Below are 27,101 nucleotides of genomic sequence, written 5' to 3'. Positions count from 1 at the left end.
CCATGGCGACATGTTAGAATAAACTTCGTGGAAGTTATACATTGTTACATAGATGTTTGTTAAAAGCTGATTATACGTATTGCTTTTCTACGTATATTTCATTGAATTTTATTATTTTGACTATATGTATATTTAATAAGTGATTAACAACTCAGCATTTACAATATTTAATAATTTATATTTGCCAGCTTCTTCCCTTTCTTTCTTTTTCCTTTTTCGTACATAAAGGTTTCCATTTCCCTGGTAACGATATCTCACACACCGAGTTTCAGCTTCGGTTCAATCATACACATAGAATGTCAATGTGTATGTACTGTGTTTATTATATGTTACTATATTAAAGAGGGAGTATTATAAAAAAAGGATTTAAGACTTTGTGAATTAGATAAAAAGATCCAATTAACATTTTATTTTTCCTAATTGCAAGTGTTTCGTGCGAAAAATAACAGAGGTAATAGCAGCTTTTTAAAAACAGAAATTAAAATAGAAATTAGGTATTCGAGAAAAAGAGAGTACGCTGGTTTCTCCCACAAAATGTTACCACGCTTACGTTGATTTATTGTTGCGTGCGCGTAACCGAATCGCATCGTCGATTTTCTGAATCGAAAATTCTGAATTCGAATTACAAACGGCGTAACATTAACCGGAACGCATCTAATCTCGCGTAATTTAATTGTTACTTTCCCTTGTTTTTTTCGTGACGGTCAATGAACCGTCTCACCCGAGCGTATCGCATTAATTGAAGCAAGTGAAAACTTCGTGTGAGGCTTACACGAGACTCGCCTCACTTTAACATCGAATAAATGCGCGATAATATCAACGTAAATACAGTGATGCAATCATTAATCAATGACACCGCTTTCACAAAATAAATGTGTAATTTTCAATTGAATGATTTTACGTTTCTGAAATTATCAAACTTCCTCGACCTTCCTATCCAGATTTTGTTAAATTTTGTTAAATCACTTATGATCGCAGGATATGCAAAATCTTCATTCCGACGTTCTATTTTAAGATAAATCCGAAGGCGAATGGCGTAGTTTGTGAACAACGATTTCATTTTATTCGACGCGCACAACGTAAGGTTTGGCAAAACTCCGAATTTAAATAAAATTGTTTGTTACTAGAAACTCACAGGGGAGAACTGGCCACGATTCATGCTTCAAACGATTCAATTCTGACCCAATAGTTGTAGGAGATAAATACCCGAATTATGCAAGCTGATGTTATCGTAATAAGCTTTCAAAGATTTTTCGTAGTTGTATGAGCATATTATGAGATTATTTTTCCGTCCACGAGCTTCAGATAATCAGGAGAATATAATAGATTAAGACACCTTAAAATTGTAATTCTATAAAAATCTACGTTACTTCTTGAAACATGAAATATGTACATGAAATTCATTGAGGAAAATTTAAATAGATATTCAAGATAAAATTTGATTCTTCCAGTTCAGTATATTTGGAATTGAAGGCACCCTTTGTTAAAAAAATAATAGACGTGGAAATAATAAAGTATTTTGTACACTTAATTGTAACGTAATACGCATAAATGGAAATAATACAAATAATTGTATATTACAAAAAAACGTATATGTACGTTCTTTAGCAAATGATTCATACCGACAAAATTGTAAAGAAATTCTTTTTGTTGAGTAAAGAATAACAACGAAAGTGACCAAACTCACAATGTTACATACTGTAAGCTAAGCGAACGACGCACGTTTTATTTACATATTCAACATGGATAATGGATTGAATCTCGTTGCATATGTATGCTACTATTCCAGCAACTACGAGGGTTGTTCCTGGCCGTTGATTAATTTTCAAACATACACACAACCTCTTAAAAATCAACATAACGCTTTCGATGCAACCAGGTCCTTCTTACGTACTGCGAATTTTTATTTTTTCTTCGTTCATTTAAGCAATTTTCCTTCGTGAAACGTGTCGCGAAAATTGCTCGTATACGTGGACGTTTTAATTAAACTGCACGGTTTCACGAACACCTAAATTTAGAGCGGTATACTGGGAACAGCCTCGACGCGGGACGCGTCTCCAGTTGTCAGTTTCCACTCGATTGTTCCTCAAACTCGTCCTCGCGGGCAACTTGTTAGCCATTAATGAGGTCAACCACGAAGTGTGCGCCAAGTGTGAGCGAGAAAGTTGCCCGCACAATTTATAACAAGTTTCGCAAATGTTCTAGAACCGACGCGGAAAGTTCGCTTGTTCCCCTAATCGTTCCGGTCGTCTCGTAACATGATAAAGTTAATTAGTTTATCGAATTATGTAATCTCTTCGTTTAAGTACGTAGGCTGATGGTTTTTCATTAAGAAGCAAAAAAAAAGAATAAATGTATTCTATGTATGTAGGTACTATAGTATACATGTGTATCATATTATTGTATGTACCTACTACTCATCACAGGATTGCCGTTTATGTGCACGAAGACGCTATAAATAATACCAATTACGTTAACTACCCTTTCTCGTCTCGTGTACCTACAGCTCGAATGACTAAAATTATATTTATTCGGGATATCATACACATCCTGGCGTTATTTATATTTATCTCTTAATTAAGCCCGTCTAATATCGCACACGTGGACCACGTGGAACGCCAATCTCAATTTCACGGTCTCGTTAGGTGTCCACGGACGTATAAGGTGCGATCATCCACTATTTTCTCGTTTATTTTCACCTTTCCACGTCCGTACATACATACATGGCCGTTTCGATGGATCCTTAGAGCTGAACAAAGCGGTTCGATCGAAGGTACGAACACTCTAGGGTGTCTCGAAAAGTGGGGCACTTTTGTCGTCTCTCCTCCTCTCTTTGTCTTTCATTCTGCCTCTCAAAAGCGACGCAGAAATATCAATCACTAGCCCAGATATTGCGAATCGTTTTATTCAATGCACAGAAATCATGTCCGCGCATATGCATGCGCGTGCAAATATCGTTGACCATTCTTTCCTTCTCTTCTATACTCGTATCACGCTCGAAACAAAACACGCGAACCGCGACCAGATCTCGTCAGAATTTTGCCAGGGGAGAAAAGAGGGAATATACACTCTTCTATTGGAAAAGCTTTCACGTAACTGCACAAGGATTTTCGAAAGCTCGTGGAATCGTCGAGCGTTCTCTTCGTTTTCATTTGTAACTCGATCGATAGATTGGTTTTTTCAAAAAATACACGCGTGTAATCTTTTTCTAATTCGTTAACGTTCAATGGGAGAATATCGTACATTATAGCTGTACGTATAGGATGATTTTCTATTTAATATATAATATTTAATATAATTCTATTTAATATATAATAAATTTAATAACATGCCAATAATTAAACCTACAATTAATTGATATCAGAAATATTTATATTCAAAACTATAAAACATTGAATGAAATAATAAACTTTAGGACATCAGTTAGAACAGAGCGACACGAGCAATGAAAAGTTTCGGCCAGTATCGATCCAGTCTGAAAACTGTTGTCGTTCTCGACGTTTCGCAAGAGACACTTGCGACGATCGGTGAACACAGTGGAAGAAGCAAGGTTGCAAGTTTAGAAAACGTGCTCGAAAAAAAAGACTTGCAACGCTTTTATACACCGCGCGAGGTTGAAGACAGAATGAAGCGGTGTGTCGTCGCCAAGAGTCCCGGCACGTTTTGTATAACTGAAAACGTCCGGGAAGCCAGCGTGTGTACGCGTTTCGCGTAACCTGATTGTAGCGTCTTATTGAGTTTCCACTAGCAACTTGGTATGCACACCAAATGTCTTCAAGTTGATACGTTGACCATCACGAGACCCTATGCAAACTCATTTTCCACACTGTACAAGCCGTTTGATACTATTTCTTCTGAAATGTAACTGTGTCTTAAAACCACATGAGAAAGTAGGGAATAATAGTAGCATAGTAAATACAGTATCTGTATGCTTTGCTCTATGATTATGTATTATTGATCCATTAAATGTTTCCAACATTCCATGCGTTTAAAATTTCAAATTTCAAATTTAAATAAATAAATAAATACATGCATACGATCTTTAAAACTTTTAATTTTCAAATTTCTGAGCTCTTAAATTTCTAAATTTTCCGATTTTTTAATTTTCAAACTTCAAAGTTCAGAAGTTTTAAATTTGTGAATTTTCCAAATTTTAGATTGTCGAATTTTCGAATTTTTAAACTTTCAAACCTTTAAAATTTTAATCTTTCAGGTTTAGAAGCTTTTTAATTCATTAATGTGTAATAATGTTTACGTATCTTCGAATTATTTATTTAAATAAATTCTAAGGAAATAACTTAAAATAGAAAGAAAAATAACTACATAATCTTCTACATCTGAGAATTCTAAACTGTTGCGTATTTCTTTAATTCCATTCGAATCTCTAATAACAATAAGAACTAAGATCATCATTAGTCTTTTCAATAATAATTTTATAATATTCGAATAATTTTTAGCGCTAATGTATATACGATTTGGAACTTGAAGGTCCCTTCACTATACCTGTGGGAATAATCATGTAATACAGATGAATTTAATGGGAAGCTATAATGTTTTTACGTAAGAGAATTCTTTTTACGTAGAGGGCGAAGATTGCTCTTTAATCATGCAAGCGCATATATGAAATGTATACATATGCATAAATACGCTTTTTTCTGTGAACAAACTTCACAATAACTGTTTAGAAGAATCTTTTGCGCTATAACTTGTCCCTCATGCGTACAAAGTTATACTTCGTTTATCGTTGCATTTACGAGGAGTGGAAAGACAGGCAGGTATATAATCTTTGATAACGTAGTATATCTCGAATTTTTATGTGCAAGTACATCTATAACACACATTCTGAGATATCATTTTATTAAAATGTTCCCTTTTTATTCCTTTTTAAATACTTAATTCTATTATCATACGAAAATTTAAGTGATTCTATTCACTTTTCTATCCTGTCTGAAATTATTGATTACCCGAATTAGGAAATGATCAGCAAATGCTTTGCATTCTGACTCAATCCTAATAGGATTACATGACGTTATATAACTGGAATTTTTGAGTATTCGGGTTTTAACTTCGATTAGGAGAGAGTTAATAAGTGATAGAAGTCACGACTCGATTCTAATTGAGTTTAAAATGTTTGGTACGCAAAGTGGAATTCGACCTAAGAAATTCTTATAAGAGCTTTTACATTGTACAAATCTTCAATCACCAGTAAAATTTTAAAGTAAAATATACAATTGTTCGTACTCGATTCAAATAGAAAAGATCCTCTAAGAATACTTTGCTACAGCCTTTGGGTTATTTTCGGCTCGATCGCACTTTTCTACAGGAAGATTCGGAAATTAGAAAATTTTATAAAAGACTTAGAGAATTTGTTAAATTTGAGAAAAATATGGAAAACTCGTTATTGATTGATGCTAACGGTTTCCTTAAAACATTAAAGGTTTCCTTTTCTTGGTTGAAAACTAAAACGATATGAAAAGATCGAGACTGGGAGGCATTATATATGTATATACAAAATTTGAGAGCCATAACAGGGTTATATAATAGAAAATTTTCTGCATACTTTCATCGATCGAAATATACCTGGTAAGGGAAATTACTGGAACTGGAATCTGTACGCGGATCGAAATCGATGATACCACATGTGAAATATAAACGTTCAAACATTCTTCGTGTGACTCATTTAACTGACTAGCGCTTTCCTCGTTTTTTCCTTTCCACGTGTGCGTAATCTTTTTACTGTTCTTGTCACACCGTTGATAAAGTGCCACGCCATTATAGTACGTGCGTAGTTTCTTCAAGCAGTTCAACGCAATCTTCACGTAACTGATTTATGTAATAATTATATCGTTCGTAATGTCTGTAATAATTTCTGACAGATTAAACGTTCGCATTAGACAAAAAATAGGAATACATACTCTCATCCGTAAGTCACAGAAAACTTGCAAATTTTAAACATAAAATTTAATAAAACAGATCTGTAATAAAATCAATCATTTTTTAAATATATGGTCAAAATATATATTTGAATTTTAAAGCTGCAATATTTTTCGTGCTCAGATTTTAATACATATTTTTCACTGGTTATTCTATTTTATTTTCAACCAGCACGCTATTATTTTGATCTAAAATATTTATTAAAAGCAGATTTTGAATTATTTCTTTTTTATTCTTCAAATAGTTTTTTAGCGGACTGTATAAACGTAAAACATTTAATTATTTCTCAAGCAACTTGAAAAGTTATTAACGATGTTCATCAAACTAAGTAAAAAGAAAATAATACTTCCTGTTTGAAACCAATCTTTGCTTCTCTTTAACACAGAAATGAGGCTGAAGTTTCGCAAATATAATAAAACCCGAAGTGAAGTTGATCTTGTTAACCAAACTTCGCTAGTAAAGCTAACAGACCAATAAACCAAGCCAATTAGATCGAAACTACTTTGTGGTCGAGCGAATAAAAAGTATCTTTCGTTCTATTTCTACTTTCTCATGTTACATGCATTGGTTAACCATAAATTGGGCTACCGGACAGGTACAAACGAAATTAACTGCAATTTTATCTGAAAAATCTATAACTAGGTTTTATAAAATAGCATCTTCTTCGAACTGGTAAGCTCCATAGAACTTCGTTTTTATCGGCATTGGAAAGTGATTATCTCTTGAAATAGTATCACGAGACAAAATGATTTCGATACAGGTGCATCCAATGGCACAAAACCGATGGAATATGAACTAATACGAGGCCACGTATACGGGAAGAAAGCGTCCGGACAGACGAAAATTTATGATATTGATTATCATAGGAATGCAATTTATTACACAAATTGAATTCGATGTACAACAGCGACGAGGGAAATGTCGGGATAAAACGGGATTTATACTGCACGCTGTTGTACAGGGTGTCATCGAATCGATGCAAGTGACTTTAAACGAGAAAGTAAGTAGCAAATACGAAGAGTAACTATGGAAAGTTCGTTCTCTGAGTAGACGTAATAAGCTTATGACGAGCTATTTGGGTAAATGAGTTTCATATAATAAGCTTCTTCACGAAGTAAATTTCGAATAAGCTTCAAACTAATAGATGTTATTATAAATTATATATACGAATATCAGGAAGCTCGAGATCACATGCTGCTTTGAGTGTATAATTATAGTTATTGAATAAAATTGTCTCTCAGAGAGCAGAGAGTAAGAAATTAGCTCAAGTAGAATAAGGAAAATTATATGTATGTGTACAGGTATAATCATTAGATTAAGTAAATTAACATTGTAAAAACACTGTAAACGAAATCTTAATTATAGAATATAATTATAGACTAATTATAGAATATAAATTATAACATAATTATGTAATATACACCCGGTATATTCTATAAATCCGTCCTTACGAAACGCGACACACTCTTGTACACAAAAAGGAAATAATTCGATCGGCGGCTCGCGAGCTGAACATTAATCTTGCAGCGTATTGCCGTCTCTCCTACCTCTTCCTCCGCTTTCATTATCTTTGATCCCTTTACCTTGAATTTTGCTTGAAAAATTGCCGTCGCTTAGCACGAAGGAAAAACGATGAAAAGAGAAGCAGACCTCCATTGATCGATAACGACACGAAAAGAGCCAAAAAACAGAAAATGGTAATTATCGAGACTTCGAAGGGTCAAATAGAAGATGACATATCTAGAGGGTACGGCTGAAACTATTTTACATGCTAACAGTAGTTGGTTCTCTATGAGAAAATATTGAGATAAACTAAAAGCGTGGATAATTTTTTTCATTTAAAGCTTAAGTTTTGAGAAAATTAATTTCGAAAATTCGCTGTGTATACACGCACATATGTATGCACTTTCATAGTTAAATACGTTATGTTAGAGAAGTGCACAGATGTGTACACAATGAATTTTCAAACTCAAGTTTCTCGAAAACCAAACTTCAGATAAAAGAATTTTTTCCTCCACTCTTGAGCTGCTTTTCCATACAAAATTTTCTCTTATTTGTTTTTATAATATGATCTTTCGACCATATCCCATAGAAAATACAACAACGAAAACGATGCATATTGAACAAAAAATCCTAAATAGACGTGGAACTTTCAAACAACATGTTCGTACATAATTAAAACCACAAACTACGCGGTATTAATTAGCAGAGTGAAGTAATTATTGCAAAATTCCCGACACGATTAAATGACGAGGATAGAGTTTATCGAGTGGGACGAGAATGTCATTATTATTCCCATCCAATTTGTTTCCTGATAACAAACTACAGGGGTTGACCTTTCGAAATTGTACGAATAACTTTTATTAACCATTTCTACGAATTGTTTTTCATCCCACATATCAACATTGATTATTTAGAATTGTAGACCATGTTCCAGTCCTAAATACATTTTTCGTTTCTTGATAAAGGCTCTGAACAAATACATACTACGATAACTATATATAACTATAACTATATAACTATATATCAATAATAACTTATTATCACGTAAATTACAAAAAGAAAAACTAATTTTCTCAAGAGAAAATACTCTACACAAGAGTAATAACAGGGTATGTACATGTATACAAAGTGTTTACGCTATTAGTTCGCAGTGTTTCTTTCATAAGTGTTAGGTTCGTGAGAAAATTAGAAAAGATCAAAGTTTTATTATTTTCTACACGTGATACGATAACCTAAATAGATATTCTCTTAAACTTATGTTGAATTAAATTGATCGATATAATTGTTCTACATCGAAATTGATATTGAAATTTGTTACATCATGTACCTCAAGATGAATTCGAGGCAAAATATTATATTTTCCAATTGGAAGGAAGATTCAGTTCCAATGTACATTTTTGCTAATAATAGAATAATTACAAACTTCGTTAAACGCGCATAAATCGTTGTACGTTACAGTAATGCGATTTTTTCCAACTGCGCGACCATAGATCAAGAGAATTGAATTTTCCTTGGCGTGTGTATAGTGAGACACAAAAGTATTCACATTCTTGCAATTATTTAAATCGGAACTTAATATTAACACCAGATGCTATCTTTTACTAAACTAGATATACAAAACAAAAGCTTAATTACTACACCTTGCTAATTTAAAAAAGGACTGCGCTGAATTTTCATTCATGACAGCCTTCAAGAGCAAATTTGCCTTCGAAAAACTTAATTGTAGCTTTTACCATGCAAAGTGGCAAGTTATTCGATGATTCGACTGTTCGAACGACATTTTTTATTAATTTGTCATAGCGTGTCTATGCGAGGGAATGTAGGATTACTCAACGTAGAGACCGTGACACTTGCTTACACATAGAACTCCGCGTCACCGCCAGACGAATGTGTGTGTGTAAATACGTGTGGATTAACGTCGTGTTTCACGTGTACCGCCCGTAAAATTATTTACTACAAGATCTCGTAATGTTGTCACAGCCTTAAGACGACGTCGTTCCGTTCGTACGTCGTCGCAAAATCGCATGCCGATTATCCACGTCCTGTAGTACCGTCTAGCATCCCTCGGGGACTCTTTACATGTACTTGGAATTTCAAACGACCCAGCTTATTGCAAATTTCAACGGTATGTGGAGATTGTGCATTTACAGAGTCGCCAAGTGGAAACTATTAATGATTCATCGTTCAAGTTACGTGAATGAATTTCACGATCGTTTCATCCTTGATTTTTATTGCTGCTTGAATCGAAATAGACTTCGTGGAAGCTGGGTGATAAAAAGATTATGGCAAGGATAGATAGGCGCGTTATTTTAAAGCCCTTTCAACAGATGAAGGCAGGAAGAGAAACTTTTAGTCTGCACTGACCTTTCGCAAGGTGGCGATAAATTTCAATAAAAATCACACCTCCGCTATTAATACCAATTGAAAGGGAATAAAAATTCCATTCGACACGTTACGAGAAGCCTTTCGTCCCTTAGCAACCCAGCTTAGATCCCAAGCAACATTACACAAATGGGAAAGGGAACTTTTAGTGAAAAATCTGTTTCCTTCCGAAAGAAATCTTCGTTACGCAAGACACGTTCGTGTAGCGTTGATTTCTTCTTAAGGCGTAAAAGATGTAATACATACGTGAAAAGTTTCTACGTATGTACCGGCTGAGGATTACGTACGATATATGACCTTTTTCATAAGATTCTATCTAATAGATATAAAATAATTCGTAATGTTTTATTTTCGCATAATTTTTGCAAAAGCTGCATTACCACTTTTCGTAAAATAGTACTTCGTGTTTATTCTAGAAATAATTTCTTCTGAAAAAAAATATATTTGTTGAACTCGTGGTAGAGAATGAAATTATAATTTAATTAATTATAGAATTGAACGAATGGTCCTGTTAGAAATTAAAAATTGTAATAACACAAATTCTAAAAAATGTTCATTTACATCAGAAAAATTCTTATTTCACCTTAATATACTTCGTAATGAAATCGTTGCAGAGAATCTCACGAAGGGAAATCCAAGAATATATTAAAGGATGGTTCGTCCGTAACGAGAAGAAAGAAAAGGTCAGTTACTACGAATTCCATTTTCCTGCCGCGGTAGATCCATAGTCGCGATCAAATGCAACGCAACAACGAAGCTTATTTGATTCGACGATGAAATTCAACGTGATACGTGCCTCTCTGACACTTTTTTAAACGAGGTGAATCAAGTTTGAATCATCGCGTACACTGGGAAATTGGGATCTCTGTGACTAAAAATGGCGCAAAAGGAAGATAAAAGAGGTACAATGGGGGAACTGTTATTAGCACAATTATTTCGATGACTTGCTGGACACAGTATCGACTTTTCAGCTCGTCAATGCCTCCGGTGGAATTCTTCCACGGATAAAACGCGACAGATATTTCTGTACACTCGTGAATGTACTTCTTTATTGCACGCTTCGATAATAATAGTCAACTAAAAGCAGTTTCATGCAATGAATTAGGTATCAACGATGGATAATACTTTATTAACATTTCTGGACTGTTCATCGTCGGCATGATGTTTTTCAAGTTTTTCTACCGCCATATGGTGATGCATACACAAGGTGTTTCCAAATGTAGCGTGAAATATCTAACTTTCGTTACGCAGTGAAACGCCAGAACATGTGTCATTCTTCATTTTCTTCGTACCCTCCCTTTTTACATCTTTCTTTTCTCTTTTTACTTTTACTTTCTTCCTTAACTAAGAGAAATTGTAAAATCCATAAGGGCAAATATCATGGTTCATCAATTATTTCTGTCAGGGTTACACCATTTTAGTCTTCAAGGACAGCATTTTTCTTTTTTGAACTGAGCGATGTACAATAATATGACCTTGAAATCGAAACTGAATTTCTTAAATCCATACTCCGTGCATTATTCTAGTAAGAAATGAAATAAATAAAAATCTTCCATTTAAAGAGATAAACGAATAGACGGCAAGCTGCTATAAATTTCTCGCTCGATTTCAATCTGTTAACTGAGAAGGATAAGTTGTTAGGACATAAGAATTTCTTTATTCGATGATTCTATTTATCATTTCATTTCTCTTAAAAATAGATTATATCGTATTTACATTCGTAGAAACTGATTTGTTTGTATTAACATTTGGTTCCGTAATTACAGAGGTTTCCCATGAAAGGATAATGCAGTTAATAAAGACTTGGCTGAGGAGTATCTTTCGAAAAACTAAAAAAAATTCAATGATACGAATTTACACGAAATTCTCTTATTATCACTTTCAATCACGTTTCATTTTCAAATCTTCTCCACCTAGAATTAATCCCTATAATCTTCTCTTGTTCCAAAGAACGCGATCTCGCCCTGAGATCGTCAGGTCGAAGGTTAACCAGCAAAGTTGCCAGCAGTGGAAGGGTCACATATTAAATTTCGACAGCGATCGCATCATATAAATTGCTCGTGACAGGCTGTCACGACTCACTATACAGGAACCAACATATCTCAATTCCTCCTGGAGTAACGCTAATGGATACTCTCTTCATCGATACTAGAACATGCCATCATGTAATTTGAAGTAGATCAAAATCAGAAGAAATGTCACGACTTATTGATGACTACACAACTAATCATGCGTACCTTATTAAAAATGGCCTTCGTTTATCAAGGATCAGCGACTAATTAGCAAAGGTCAGCATCAAGACGTTACGAGGCTCCATGAAAGAAGCCTCTGCTTCCTTGTTTAAAAAATATCAACTGATAAGCTCGACCTTTCGTGAAAAATGCTAATAATGCATTTAAAGCGTGCACAGGATATTTGAAAATGCGTGATCTTTGTGGTAAAAAATTAGGAATATTATAATAGTTACGAGCTACGATGTTCTTCTGGTTCTTTGAGTCTCTAGTTTTTGAGACGCGTTAGTCAGCGACAGAAGACAATTAAATAGCCAAAGAAGTATTTACGAAACAATAAATCGCCACAAATACAATCGTCAAAGCACTGATCTCAAAGGAAATGAAAACCATTAAAACCTCCTTAAAAATAAAAAGTCACTCACGTTATAATCAAAATTCAGTGAAAATTTAATAAGAGTTCTTCGAACTATTTTCGATTCGCTGAAAATTACAAAAGAAACCATTCATATTTCAACAAAAACGCAATAAAAACTTCATTAAGATTTTAAAATATATCGTCGATAATATAAAATTTTTCATCCACATAGCTGACCCATTTATAATCAAATAAAATAAGAATAAAATTCCATCATTTCACACTTACTTTTCTATTACCTCCCCTCCCATCTTCCCAACCTCTGCAGCTAGGGATATCAATCTCATAAATCCGAAAAATCCTCTTCAATGTCCAACTATCCTCCACAAATTCCACAACCTGGCGAGTTTCATCAGCCGCTTCCACAGCCGGCAAACTTTTCGCCATTAAATTTCTTGCACGTTCAACGTTCTGTTCAAGCCGGGTTGCGTCCGAAAAGCCGCAATTATGAAACCCCTTCGACGTTGATCTATCTAGCGGTATTGTTAGCGAAGAGAAGCGATCGCGAAAAGAGGAAGAGCTGAAATTATTCCGCCCTGGCATGCGCAACATTTCAAATTGGCACGATGTTTAGGCGTATCCTACGTAATTACCGTTCAACGTATACTTTCGCGTAAGATATTTGTCAGTGGGATTCACAAAGTTCTTCGATCTTGACATTTCGATGGCGTATATTCTCAATCGTATTTTCAACGCGCTCGAGAAACAAGGGGCGAGGATACATGAAATTGTGTAAGAAGAAGGGAGAAAGGATAGATTATTTACTTTTCGTGCAACTAGTGTAACTGTTATGCTATCGATGTATGCACGTGTCGAGTACAGCGCAACAATTTTCAAGAAAACAACAGTATCTCTTTCTTTATGCGCGTCACGAATAGTTAAGAATATTTGGGTAAATATGTATGTATGTATGCATGTGTGTACATATATTGGTAGGCTAAATACAGGTTTAAGTATTGATCGGCTTTGAAATTTTGTTCAATACGGTATTTGGAGTTGACGAAACTTTTATTGATTACGTCTTCGAATTCGACAAAATTTATATCGATCATGGTTTTTGAATTTATTAAAAATATTAATCATTCTGCTTAGGTTCCATTTCTTGAGTTCTATTCATAGAAATGTTAATCGGTATAAATCTTAGCAGTCTATTTAGGAGTGCTGTGTTTTAAATTGATCATTCTGGATTAAATATCACGTTTAGTTATACGATTCATTCATGCTAATAAAAACTGTCTCGTCTCTGCTTCTGGTTCCAGAATTATCTCAGTGAAATTTTAAAATAGAAATCTTCATGAACTCCATTCCTTTCCCTCCCATAAAACTCCTCCCCTTAAACGAATTCGAGTCTCAGACGCAAAACGCTTGAATAGAGCACACGTTCCTTGTGTGTCGTATATTTTTATATCGTAATAACAACCATCATAACCAACCTAAGGTAAACAGCAATTCGTCCAATCTACCAAAAACCAGCTAACCTATTATGTAAAAAAAAAGAGCTTGAAGGTTCCATTTCTTTTGAAGATCATTTCCCTTTCGAATCTCCAATAGACCGCTAATTACACGATGAATCCTTATGCAAACGGTTTTTAACGTTATCGTACGTTTAATTGAAGGAGTCTGGGGGCTATTTGTTAAGCTGTGCCAGTTTCAAGCCACTCGGTTACTTCCACGTTTCCCCGTCCATGGAGAAACAGAAGGAAAGAAAGAGAAAGAAGAGAAGCACGGATCCAGCAAGAATGCTAAGAGCATTCGAGGGTTCGTGACATTTCAATCCCTCGTTTTTTTTTTTTCAAAGCTTCCAACGGAATCGTTCGTCCGCTCGTCTCTTCCGGGTGCTTAATTCCATGGTATAGACTGACTATAACGGCAACCCACGCGATTTTCGCGATTAAATAACGAATGAAGATCGGGTAACAGAATTGCTGGATCACGATTCTTCGCTTAAGACGATACACCCTACTGCCTGCGGAGAATACAGGTTCAAAAAATGAAGAATTATCATCGTCGTACATTTGTAACATAAGAAATTAATTTTGGGACATACAACAGATGGAAAAAGATTTCTGTTTCTAGATGGATCAAGAACATTTTGTTTTTATAACTTATATGAAATATATAGCACCTTTTAAACTAATATTACGTTGTGAAATAAAATATTCATAGAAGTGGATTCATTGTGGATTTTTATGTATTTATGGGAAATTTAAAGATACAAAAATGCACAGAATATATGTACTCGTTACGATATCTAATAGGTAAAATAATTTTCTATCTAATATCTACAAAAAAAATAATTTAAATAATAATGTCTGTATGTATGTAGCGAAGTCTTTAGCCTAAGTGGACTAGCCAATCTTCTTTCTTCTCTTTTAGTTCTTTTCGAAGAATGGGTTACCAGATTAATTTATAAAAAGGAATGAAAGTAGACATTCTTCTCGGAACTTCTTAGATCTTATTTTTAGATCTTATTCAATCACGCTAATACTTAAGATTCCTTCTATCCTTATTTTTATAGCCAAACTAAGCAATTAGTTTTGCAAATCAATCTTCTCCTCCGATATAAATTAATCAAACGATCACTATTAATTACGTACTTACTTTGAACATCGAAAATTACTTTGATTAAGAAGAAAATCTCCTTTCTCCAGTGAAATCTTAATCGCTATTTCGCTACAGAGAAAACTTTGCAGCAGTTGATAGAAATCAGTCTCAAAGTTTGATCTAAAGCTATGGAAACATCCTGTGCATAATGTAAACACGTTGAAACCAGTGAATTTTAGAAAAATAATTAACAAATTCCCCGGAGGAGGAAATACGAACCAGGGAAAATATTTTCTTTATTTGCGAGAACGTGCGAGATATATACGTGGCAATTAATAGTTTTATCTTTTTGTTCAATTCGTGGACGCGATGGTATGCGTTCATCAATGTCACCACACGCGAAGGAAATTTATTGTTCATCCATGTCGTCACGTGGTGATCCGCACGTGCTACTACTTAGACAAACAGGAATTTTTAATTAACCTGCGCCATGTAAAATTATCAGACTCGCTCTGTTTGCCATTAAATTTGCGAAAATTTAATTCAATAATTAGACTACCCATGTTTATGTAAATTTATATACTTATGAACAGAACGAAGAAAACGGAATAACAACGAATAATTATATTTTAGATACCTTTTATATCTTTTGCGAATTATGTGCATTCTGTGCATATTTGCACCCTTAAATTTCTCATAAACATTCGCCGTCTGCCAATAATAATTCCTTAAAAATTTTCTACATATTTCCGTATAACTTTATTCGAATTAATTTTATTTGCAATTTCGTTGAAGTTATATTAAAGAAGCCTTCTTTTAGTTGGTTTTATATCGATAAACACACTGTCGATGCAACGCTCACAAACTACCTACAGCATCAGCTAAGTGGCTCAAACCTGAAATTCCATTTCGTGGTAATTGCATCAACGAGGGGCAATCAATCCATTTAAATAGTGTTTTCAGACAAATTTACATACCGTCGTGTCCTATAATTTCATACTTTCGTAAACTGACGAGTTTTGCAACTTTGATGCAAGAAACATGTTTGAATGTCAACTATCAATAAGCGCTTAATCGTCTGTAGTCTGGAAGTTTTATTTATTACTACAAGAACGTAATTATTAATATAACTATTATTATATTTTGAAAATTTTATTTATTTATCTACTACTACACTTATTATAATTATTGATATATCATTATAACCAGTAACGAACGATTTACTTATCGAATTTTTAATCAAGGTAAAATTAGAAATACTGCGATTAACGACACGCTACAATTTTCTTCTCTTACAAGTGAACAAAATTCGGATTATAGAGACAAGTTATAAAACATGACGATAACTAGTGGAATTATTCGATAACTAAGGCTTTGTCTTAGAGAGGCGCTTTTAATAAGCATATTGCGGTATATTGTCATCGTGAGTGTTATTAGAGCTGTCATAGTACCGGTACAATAAACTAACTGGAACCAGGAAATAACCGATGCCGTGATGAGTCGTCGCACGTCCATGATTCTCTCGTGGTTACGTTCCCTCGAGAGGATAGACGAAACAGGAAATAATTTTTCGAAGAATCCAGCGTGCTTCGTCACGAAAAAGCCAGTCTGACCAGCCTGTTCACGTGGGAGTACTCCAATGAACTCGATAACCAGCGGTATTTACATGTGTATAAGATATGAAAGACTTTAAGGAAGATGATTATCATCTTACATCACTAATGGAAGACTAATACACAGAAATTGGAACAGCTAACATCTTCAGTGTCTTCCTTTATGTTTATTCTGTTTAATTCTTCGAGAAGGAAGCAAGTTTCTTTATTTCTTTTAACATTACTTGAGATAGACAGGCTGGAATATTCTCAGTTTTATATAAATTTCATCCATCGTGACCCAATTTCCTTCTTTCTTTCTTTTTTCTTTTTATATTTTTTCCTTCTTATTGAACTACTCTTCTTGGTCCAATTAATTTTTATGGAGCGATGAAAATAACAAATAAGTTTAACGAGCTCTGTTTATAAAATAAATCTGTGAAATAATATTCTCCAAACGAATCATCGACATTTATATATTCGTATACGCGTAAGATCTTATCTTCTTTCAGCTGCAAAAAACGTATTATATAACCAAGAAGTAATTTTACTCCAAAGAAACGATTTACCATTTTTGGATTTCGACGATCGATACATTATCCGTGAATTATCGACGGACATTCTGGTATTTCGTTATTTGTCGAAAAATATCACGGTTTTAGAAGAATGTTTATATTCGCCGGCACGATATTGAAATAAAATAAAGGGGGCCGAACGGCCAGGCTACAGCGAATTGTGTACAATCGATAGCTCTATACGTAGCTCAAAATAACTGGAGGATCAGCTACTCAAACAGCTTTATCGCTCATTCAGGTGTCCAATATTTCAGAAGCCCCAATACGCCGTGGAACTTGAACATTCTATAAAACAAGCACACGCGGTGTTTCTTTAAATTCCTCGCGTATTTCAACGAAGTACAAATACTTTAAAAAATAACTCGACAAATGAAAATCGTCAAGCTCCAGGTGGAATTTAAGACCGGAGGATTTTATCAGTCCAAAAGACAGCCGGATCTCATCATCCACCCCTATTCTTTCAGGTGCCATTCCGCCTCCTTTTTCCACGAAGAATGTGATCAACAAAATGGAACGCAAGAGAATAGATTTTAGAAGGGGAACTTTCAAATTCCAGTTCCTTTTAACACATTCACAGCCAGTGACGTAAAATTGCTTATAGTTATTTGTATATCGCAGGGTATTTCTAAAATTAAGTTCACGGCTAGAGCTGTTAACGCATCTTTTGCTTACAAATTTTGCTATTTAGAGATAAATGACGGAGGAAATCTTTGGTAACATGATTTAAAATCGTCGTATTTTGTTTGGCAATCGACATATTATTTAATTGTTTTTATTCTTCAATCGTGTTTATTTCCTAGAATCTGTTTGAATTAATCAGAAACTACGTGCTCTTAGGTATGTACATACATAATATGTAGTAATATCTCTCAAAAGATTAAGAAAATTAGATATATAACGTTTTATAATTCCTCTGCCAAACACATCTAATAAACGTTATCAAAAAAAATGTTTACAGTAAAATATTAATTTCTAATATATTTTATATTGTAGTTATATTATAGTCTATTGTACATAACAATTTGTATTATAACATAAATAGTAAAATAAAACTAATAGAAAAAATGATTGTGATGAAATTACTTTCTATTTCTATCAATATAATCTTGAGACAAGTTTTATTAAAAATTTTAGTTGAAATTCGAATACTCTAATTTAAAATAAACTAGAATTTAGGTAAGGAAGTATGATTTCTCTTTCAGCTCGACTGCCGTCATCTGTTCTTTCCCCGGTGTTAAAATCATACTAAATCAAGCCTCTTTTCTTCCCCAGGGAACAGGACCGGTGTTCCTCGTGTTAATTCGCACACGGTGCAATCCTGGAAACGCCTAATCCCATAGAAGATCAACCCACTTAGTCCAACAGTACACGAAGCATCGCCCCCGAGGTAGAGAGTTCCGGTTTATCATACTCGTGGAAATTAATGTGCCTTAATATCGAATTACTATACCACATCCAAGACGCAACAACTTCGAACATTCTATATTTGGTGAACGCTAGTTCCGGTCTCGTAGGGAATGCCATTGTGTGTCATTGACCGACGACACAGATCTTCCATCTGTGCGCGTCATGGCTGGCAATAAAATGACGTCCTTGAGAAGACAGAAGTAATATTCGTTCGATAAAAATCACGAGAAGAACGGGAGAAATGAAGAGAACAACGAAATGTTCCTTAGTACAAGACTTGGTTCTTTCATTGTTCTTTATCCTCGTAAAACTAAAGAGGAAACATCGATCGATGATCGAATAAAAGTCGCTAAATGGATTCTTCTCTGACGAGTGGTCTCTCCGCTATTTTAATAGTGATTTAATCCTTTGTTGGGCAAATAAGGGAAAGAAAATGTACGAAGCCATAATGTTGATTTTTCGGAAGCAATCGTGTTTACATTTTGCACTTGCACTTGCACTTGCACTTGCACTTTGCATTTACACTTTTCATTTGCACGTTGCATTTGCGCTTTCCGCTTGCACTTTGCGCCAACGTTTCGTAGATATATGAAACTGCTTCAAGTCTGTCCCGAAGAAGTGGATTGTAATGTCTACGAAACGTTGGCGCAAAGTGCAAGTGCAAAATGAGGATGCAAAGTGCAAACACGATTACTTCCGAAAATCTAATATCGTGGTATTTCACCATCGAGAAAGTTTGAAATGTAAATTAAATGAAATGAAAGTTAAAAATGTAAGAAATTGGTTACGATCGATATGGTTAAGGTTTTGTAAAATTAAAGTTTTAGGTTTGCAAATAGTCGCACTTTCTACCCAATCTATTCTAATTTTAATTTGTCCAATTTCCAAATTAAGTTGACAAGAAATCGTAAAAAATGATCAATATACTGTTGGATAGATTAAAATAAACCTTGGTATTTTTTGGTTTTATTACAGTAAAGCCATAAAGTGACCCGATGGAAGCTTCTCAAGCGGCTAGAAACACTTTGAGAGTCTCCGAGCATTATGAAGTTCAGGTTGTTGGCGAAGAGAAATTTTTCGAGTGGTTTCTTTAATGTTACGAGTTTCAAAGTCGAAAGATGATGTCTAAGTTAAGAACTACTCAAAGATCCGTAATTTTAGAACAGATCAGTTTTCTTATTCCAGGAAACTGTTCTTAGGTCAGTATATAATCTTTCTTATTCTTGTTCGAGGAAATTCTTCTTCGTTTAATGTATGATCTTTCTTTCCCCGAGGATATTGTACTTACTTCAATATAGAATCTTTCTTATTCGAGGAAATTGCTCTTAGTTCGATACATAATCAATCAGAAGTGGAGATTGCTAAAGGCTACTGTTAAAGCGACTGTTTGATTGAGCTGATGGACAACGATGAAGAGATCTTATCGATGAAATCGTGACCCGTTATCGATGTATCACGATGGTGGTCACTCGAAAACAATCGAGTGACACGAGCCAATGACCACATGTCCATCGAAATTTGGGTAATCGATTTCCCCTTATCTAGTTTGCGTTACCTATCTTCTCTGTATTCAAAGGTAACTACATACGTTCAATCTTCAGTGGTCGTACAATTGTATCTTTTAAATGATTACATTTGTACGATCATGAAATAGCAAATTATCGGTAAATAATAATATAAGAATTCTAAGAATTTTAGCAGTTATTGCGAAAGAGAACAATCGATGACCTACGGAAAGCCCTTTTATCTGGTTTGAAAATCACGTATGTATGCAATGATCTTTTTTAAGAAGTCAATAAAAATTCGATAAAACTAAGAAAATCGATAAAAACTTGTAGGTGCAAATTTTTAGTGTGTTTATCTTGTAAATTTCAAATTTTTTAATATAAGCCACTAGCAACATGTAAAAAAGAATGAGAAATTGATTTCTGAATTTTATATAAAATGGACTCGAAATGAACTTTTTTGATCCATCCACGCTTACATTTATCACGATATAGCACAATTAGAATAGTACAAAGGATCTGTTACTGCGAAGTACGGAGAATTTCACAGTTGACCATACCGAATAAAAATTGGAACGGTTTCGATTTATCGTATGAATGAAGGCGAAAGGACAAGGTACAGGCGAGTGAGCAACGAAGTTGCATGCGATTTCGTTTTCGAAAATCGCTAGGTCGACGTGGTGTAAAACCGGCAGAACGTTTTACTTCGCTGGAACTCCAGCTCTCGACTTTCATTGCGAACAAAAGAATTCATTTTTCAGCATGTACAATGCCGCCGCTTATTATACACTTTGGTATTGTTCGAAATTTTTTTTCTATTTTTTCTTCTTCTTTTTCTCCTTTTCATTTTTTCTTTTTTTTTTTTTTTTTCATTTATTATTCGACCGTTTCGACTAAAAATGGAGGCTGTTAGCTCGATTTAGACCGTTAAACGTTCCCACCATTTCGCGCCAACTTATTATACGAAGCGATTAACGAACACAAACTAATGAAACAAGATATGTTGAATGTTCGAACTAATACTGAAGAGTACGTACATATTTGAAATATTTACAGATTACGTACTATCGTTTAGGTAACGGTGAATCGCTTAATTGAAGATATTGGAAGAATGAGTCAGGTAACCAAGAAAATGAAGCCAATTTCGATTAAACTTTAAACAATTATCTAGATAATTTTGTTGCTAAATTAAAGTTTTAATTAATTACATAAGCGATTTTATTAATGAGGCTCGTTAGTGAAAGCTCTTGGAAGAAATCGTCCAACAATTCACGAACGCATTAGCAGAGTTATTTTATTTTAACGAATTATCCCATTAACCATTAAGCTATTCTACCAAAGGTTTTCATAGAAGACATGAATCTATCTTATGACATTCTCATATATATCAGTTATTTTATATTTTTATAAACCTTGTAAGGCAATGCTAATAATAAAGAATAATCTATAACATATCTCTATGAACAATTTTCTAAAATATAAATAAAATATATGGACTATGGATTTTTGAAAGAAAAGTTTATATAAAGTTTTTCACTTAGTATATCAAAAATAATATCAGCAAAAATAAAATCATGTTATTGGGCAGTAGAAGATGGAATCACGAATTACAAAACGTTAATAGCAATCGAAGCCCGTTATTCCGGCATGATGAATGAAAAATTTCATTTTACACAACGAATAAACAAACATGCGCCCACAGGCACCATGGTTCGAAGCTAATTACTCGGTCGGAGATGTGTCACGCGCGCATGTATGTAAGAAAGAATGCAAAAGCGGCACGTCTATTGATAACGAGGCCGACCGCGCATCAGGAAGTAGTAATTACGCGAGAGAATTTATCTATAGCGCGTATTTTCATTGTACCTTTAGCGATACAGTCAAGAACACAACACAACGTCGTTTGATATTTACACTCCTCTAAATAAGCCAAATTGATCAACTTTACTTTTTATACATTTATCAATTTCATTACTCGGGTACATAGCTAATATTTAAATAATATACAAAGACAAATGAGCTACACAATGATGAGTTTATTTACAGTAAGATGAGATGCGTAACTGTAAATTGCAAGATAAATTTGAAAAAATTACGTTTGCAACACATCACCACTTTTCTCTGTTTTTTTAGTGTATGAAAAGTTGATCAGAATTCTGAGTGGCTCATTTGTTGTCCATTGTTCATTCACGTGGTATTTATGACACATTGTATACGTAATCATAATTAACATACTGTCAACTAGATAGCTTATATGCATTTGAATGGATGTTATTTAAAAGCTTCCTAGATAGGCCGTGAAAAAATCTCATAATATCGTAAAACGAAATATAAGATACGAAAATAGATTAATGTTTCTTGTGAATAATATTGTAATGGAATTGATAATATGTTAAATATATTATACTTATAGAATGTGATAAGCAGAGGTAGAGAAAATATAGTATAAAGAGATAAATGGCTTTAGGAATTCGATTTTTTTTACTCAATTTGTAAAATGGGATTCTTTTTTCAACAGAAGTACTATTTCTTTTACGATACAATGCCACGTGACAACGTGGCCAGCAAACTTGAGAACGTGGCCTACAAATATGCGAACATTGCCTGCGAACGTGCGAACATTGCCTGCGAACGTGCGAACATCGCCTGCGAACGTGCGAACATTGCCTGCGAACGTGGTCTACGAATGTAGGAACCTGTTCCACAAACCATACGTATTTGATTTGCAAACGTGGCCTGCGAACGTGAGAACGTTGCCTGTGAACGTGCAAACGTGACCACTGAATTTTGATTTTTGTCCCGAATCCTCATACAAATGCCGCACTGTACGCCATTTCGAAAATTTAAAAATGACGCCACTACGTACTCAACACCTAGAAGATATGAACAAATAAATTATTGGAAATAGGTAGGATATATCTTTAAATATCTATATACAGACCAAAATTCCAGTTATAAAATATTTAAAATATCAAGAATTAAATATAAAACTTCAAATCAATATTGTTCTTAAACTCGAGTCCTGAGGAACGCAAGGGAATAGCCGCGAAACGTTGACAAGAGCGTCGTTTCACATTCAAGAGAGAGATGTCCAGTGAAGCGCAAACTAAGGTACGAATGTTACTGAGTATTTAGCGGCAGAAAACATTCCAGGGAGATAGTAGTAGAAGAAAAAGGGACCGGTGAAAAAGAAGGGAAAAAGTCTCCACGACTGTATAACAGCAATTTTCAACCTTTTTTATCTTATGGTACACATAAACTACAGTGACCACAAGAAGTATTTGTATCCCACTGCACTTATCTATTATGATTTATATACTAGTTAATTAGATCCAACTAAAATAAATTGCATATCGTTCAAGAGTAAATATTTTCATATGATTAAAAAAATTTGATACTACCATAATGAAATGTAGAATCTAGTAAAAGATCGCTTCATTGAAAAATGAGGATATGTACAAATATTTTTTGTAACCGCTGTAATTACTAAAATTCTACGGCACACCCGAAAATATATTATATTTGGTTCAAGACGGAACACTGACACCGGGGTGTTAGTTTCTTTTTCCCTTTTCTTTATTTCTTTTTTTTTTTGCTGCTGTATTTTTTATTTGATAATCTAGGGGAAAAGAAATCAGTAACCAAATAACTAGGTATTACGTGCTTTTAAAAATTCTCGCGGCGCACCTGTGGACCTCTCGCGGCACACTGGTTGAAAATCGCTGCTCTACACGGTGCATTCCTTCTTTGGCCGTCACGTCGTGCTGCATGTGAAGTAACGAAGTTTCCGTGTGTAGTGTGTATATACGCGGGTGGCGAGGGACGAGCATAAGGTAAACATAAAAACGCTGAAGTGGAACGGTAAGTAAATCCAGCGAACAGCGAGAAAGGAAAGGCTTCCCTCTTGGGAAACAACTTCGAGGCGGGACTAAAAAACGCGTTTCAACGTGCCTTTCGAGTTACGAGCCGCTGCATCGTCGTTAGAAAGTAAACGAGGCGCCGTTTACTATAAGAATGTGTGTCTTCATCTTCCTGAATCGATCCTTGAATCGAAACGTTCGATCGATCGATAGTTAGGCCTAAAATGACAGTGTGAGCGACCTCATGAAATTATAAATATGTTACGGAAGTATAAACGAACTTTAGAATATTTAATTTTTGTTTACCTTTCCCAATTTATACATTTATAAGTTTATAAAACAGTAGAAAGAAAGAGTTCTTTTAGTATAATTGTATGTGAAGTTACTAGACAACTCATAGTATCTCTATTTATTTACTAGAAAAATAAAGCAGAAAATTATGTATATCAGTGATTTTATTTTACTCAAACTTAAAAATTGACTAATATTTAAATTTATTAATTAAACCCTCGAAAAAAATGCAATAATCGCCGTTCTCGATCAAATCAACGATCGACATATCGAAAGTATGATCGAGAAACATCTGATATCGACTATAGAATCGATATTCCTTATAGAAATCTTACTTTTTATGATATATATTTTAATTGTTAATGAATTGTATTAGAATAAAATACAAATTATAGTAACTTTGCACTATATACGGTTATAACCATAACGTTCAAAATTTATTTTTTTGTATCACAGAAAGTAACAGTCAATCTGTTAGATCATCATAGTCGGTGTATTGCTTACGCCACTCTAACCGGCAGTATAATGTAAAAAAAAATACAATGATAGCGGTAACTTGCCCATAAAGTATTAGTACCAGCTACGATTGAATAAACCAAACAAAAGAATGCACTTTTAGTATTCCACGCAGTGCAGTGTAATGTTTCAGAAAGGAAAGATGCGTTAACAATAAGATTTAATAAATTATATAAATTTTTCGTCTAAATATAGCGTCTATACAATTTTGTAATACTTACAGTTATTCGTAATTCTTTAATTTTCAAAATTGGGAATAAAGATGCAATATTGGCGATAAATATATATATTTTTTAAATAAAATTTATAACCACAATTTCTTACTTCCTATTTATATGTAATAATAAAGTTACATTAAGAAATTGAATTTTAGACACAAGTCAGAAATGACTCACCCCGTCCATAGTATGCTATTCGAGGGTTAATATTTAACACTGGGGCACTGTTTCGCAGTTTATCTACCTCGAACATGAGGTTCCATTAACGGTCCGTCTCGTTTAACTCTACTTTTCTTTATTCGACGCCTTTGTACGCACGTTATTACACTCAACTTTCTCATTGACAATCGTGTCTGAACCATGTACACGTGCTTCGTTAGAAGCCATGTACAAGCAGTGCTTTGCTCACCAACCGTGTACGAAAAGAAAAATAACCGGAAAGACGAAGATAAAAACAGTCCAGGAAAATGTTTCATTCCTAACGAAACGTTGAAACCGGGGATCGACCCTTTCCTATCGTCGTGGACGCCACACCGCCACAAAACCGCAAATGACTAAACTCAAAGAAGAAGAAAAAAGAAAAACGTGCACTCACCGTTCCTGGATACATCCAACTCCACGAGATTTTCGAAGTTCTGGATATCTGGTGGTAAGCGGTGAATTTCATTGTCACTCAAGCCTAGCTTTCGTAGCTTCTGCAGCCGAAAAAAATTCTGGAACGAGGAAAGACACAATAATAAGCGTATTTGATAAGAAAATAACAACAATGACAATAAAAGCTACCCTTTACGCCATAAGTAGTGCTTTAGACAGCACCCAACCCAGTAAATTAACTCAAAGAATTGTATTCTGGTTGCTAATATAATAAAATAAAAAAAGTATTAGCTATGCCGTACACATTCTTCGCCGTTACATTACAGCCGATGGTATGATACGTCATGGGCACAATAGCAAGAGGAAAAGAGATACAATGAGAAAAAGATAGAGCGAGAGAAGTAAGAGAGGGGAGAAACGCATAGAAAGAAAAAGAGATACGGGTTATAAGACAGAAAAGTTGGCATGTAGCGGTATTTGTCTACCTTAGGTAGATCACGAATGTGATTCGCGTCCAGCAGGAGCTCTTCCAAGCTTCTCGAATATCGTAAAATATCATCGGGGACGCACGGCAGAGAGCAATGACGCTTGTCAATGTATTCCACCTGCCTGTTACACCCTTTAAAAATCGGTATGCAGCGGAACATGGTATTCCTTTTTTTCACTATTAATCACGTTAAAAGAACACCGAACATAATTGTCCCACGTTGGTTCACGGCGGCACACGATGCTATTTGCACATTATTCGTCGAACGGGGATTAGATTAAAAGAAACTAGAAGGAAAACGAGCGGCACCGACACACACTTTCACGCCCTACTCGGCTTTAAACGCGCTCTCGGCTTGTGCCTCGAAGTCTGACGTCATCACGTCTCCAAACCACTGATCACGTTGCTCTAAAGCGACACACAACAATGAGCGAATACGACGCTTTGAGAAGACAGTTCCCCCACTACACCCTGTTCGCCATAAACTTACTGCACATATAGATGGGAAATCTTAAATAGAATGTTCAGTTATAACTATACGCTCTGATCACGGAATCCGTGATCGGATAGGGAATCCGGATAGGGAAAATTGTTGAGGATTCGTGATTCTAATTTTGATAGAATTATTAAATAGAAAGCTCCCATTTTGAACATTAACTCTTTAACTAATAATACTGAATGTATCTAGAACTAGGTTATTTCTGCTACTGTTTAATTAAATGTGTCAAGTTTAAAAAATCAATTTAAATTATAATTCACCAGTAATTAGTGGCTAGTAGGACAATGGAGAATCACGTGACCGGGTATATTTACCTCTCTTAACTTGACTTAAACGGAGTATAGATATGAAATATGTACTTATAATCGAGAAGGTACTTTAACTAAGTTTTAATTATGATACTTAGACGATAAATTAAAAATATTTGTATGTTGGAAATTATGGAATATCTTTTATTCTAGTAGGGACTAGTTGTTTTGAAAAATGTCGTTATGCGGCCTTTACAAGTTATGTTTAACTTGCATAATACAATCTGATATAACATA

The 27,101-nt window shown here is 34.5% G+C and overlaps 1 protein-coding gene across 13 annotated transcripts in view; it reads right to left on the bottom strand.

Annotated features, from left to right (window-relative positions):
• Positions 1-26,504, bottom strand: part of LOC126867276 (protein lap4) — a 53,242-nt gene extending 26,738 nt beyond the window's left edge. For 9 of the 13 annotated variants that reach the window (XR_007690202.1, XR_007690204.1, XR_007690203.1 and 6 more), the window contains exons 1-2: positions 26,056-26,504; positions 25,572-25,689 (exon numbers count right to left, since the gene is read on the bottom strand). Coding sequence is in view for 9 of the 13 variants with exons in the window: in XM_050621544.1 (XP_050477501.1) it covers positions 25,572-25,689; positions 26,056-26,217 (280 nt within the window). In the remaining 4 variants the exon portion in view is untranslated. The remainder of the gene's footprint in view (positions 1-25,571; positions 25,690-26,055) is intronic. The other 4 variants (XM_050621549.1, XM_050621552.1, XM_050621546.1 and 1 more) reach the window with 1 other exon arrangement.
• Between the last annotated feature and the right edge of the window lie 597 nt (positions 26,505-27,101).

This window comes from Bombus huntii, chromosome 7 (assembly GCF_024542735.1).
Source record: "Bombus huntii isolate Logan2020A chromosome 7, iyBomHunt1.1, whole genome shotgun sequence".
Taxonomy (NCBI): domain Eukaryota; kingdom Metazoa; phylum Arthropoda; class Insecta; order Hymenoptera; family Apidae; genus Bombus; species Bombus huntii.
Note: the sequence above shows the minus strand (reverse complement) of the source record. Positions and strands in the feature narration are given on the sequence as shown.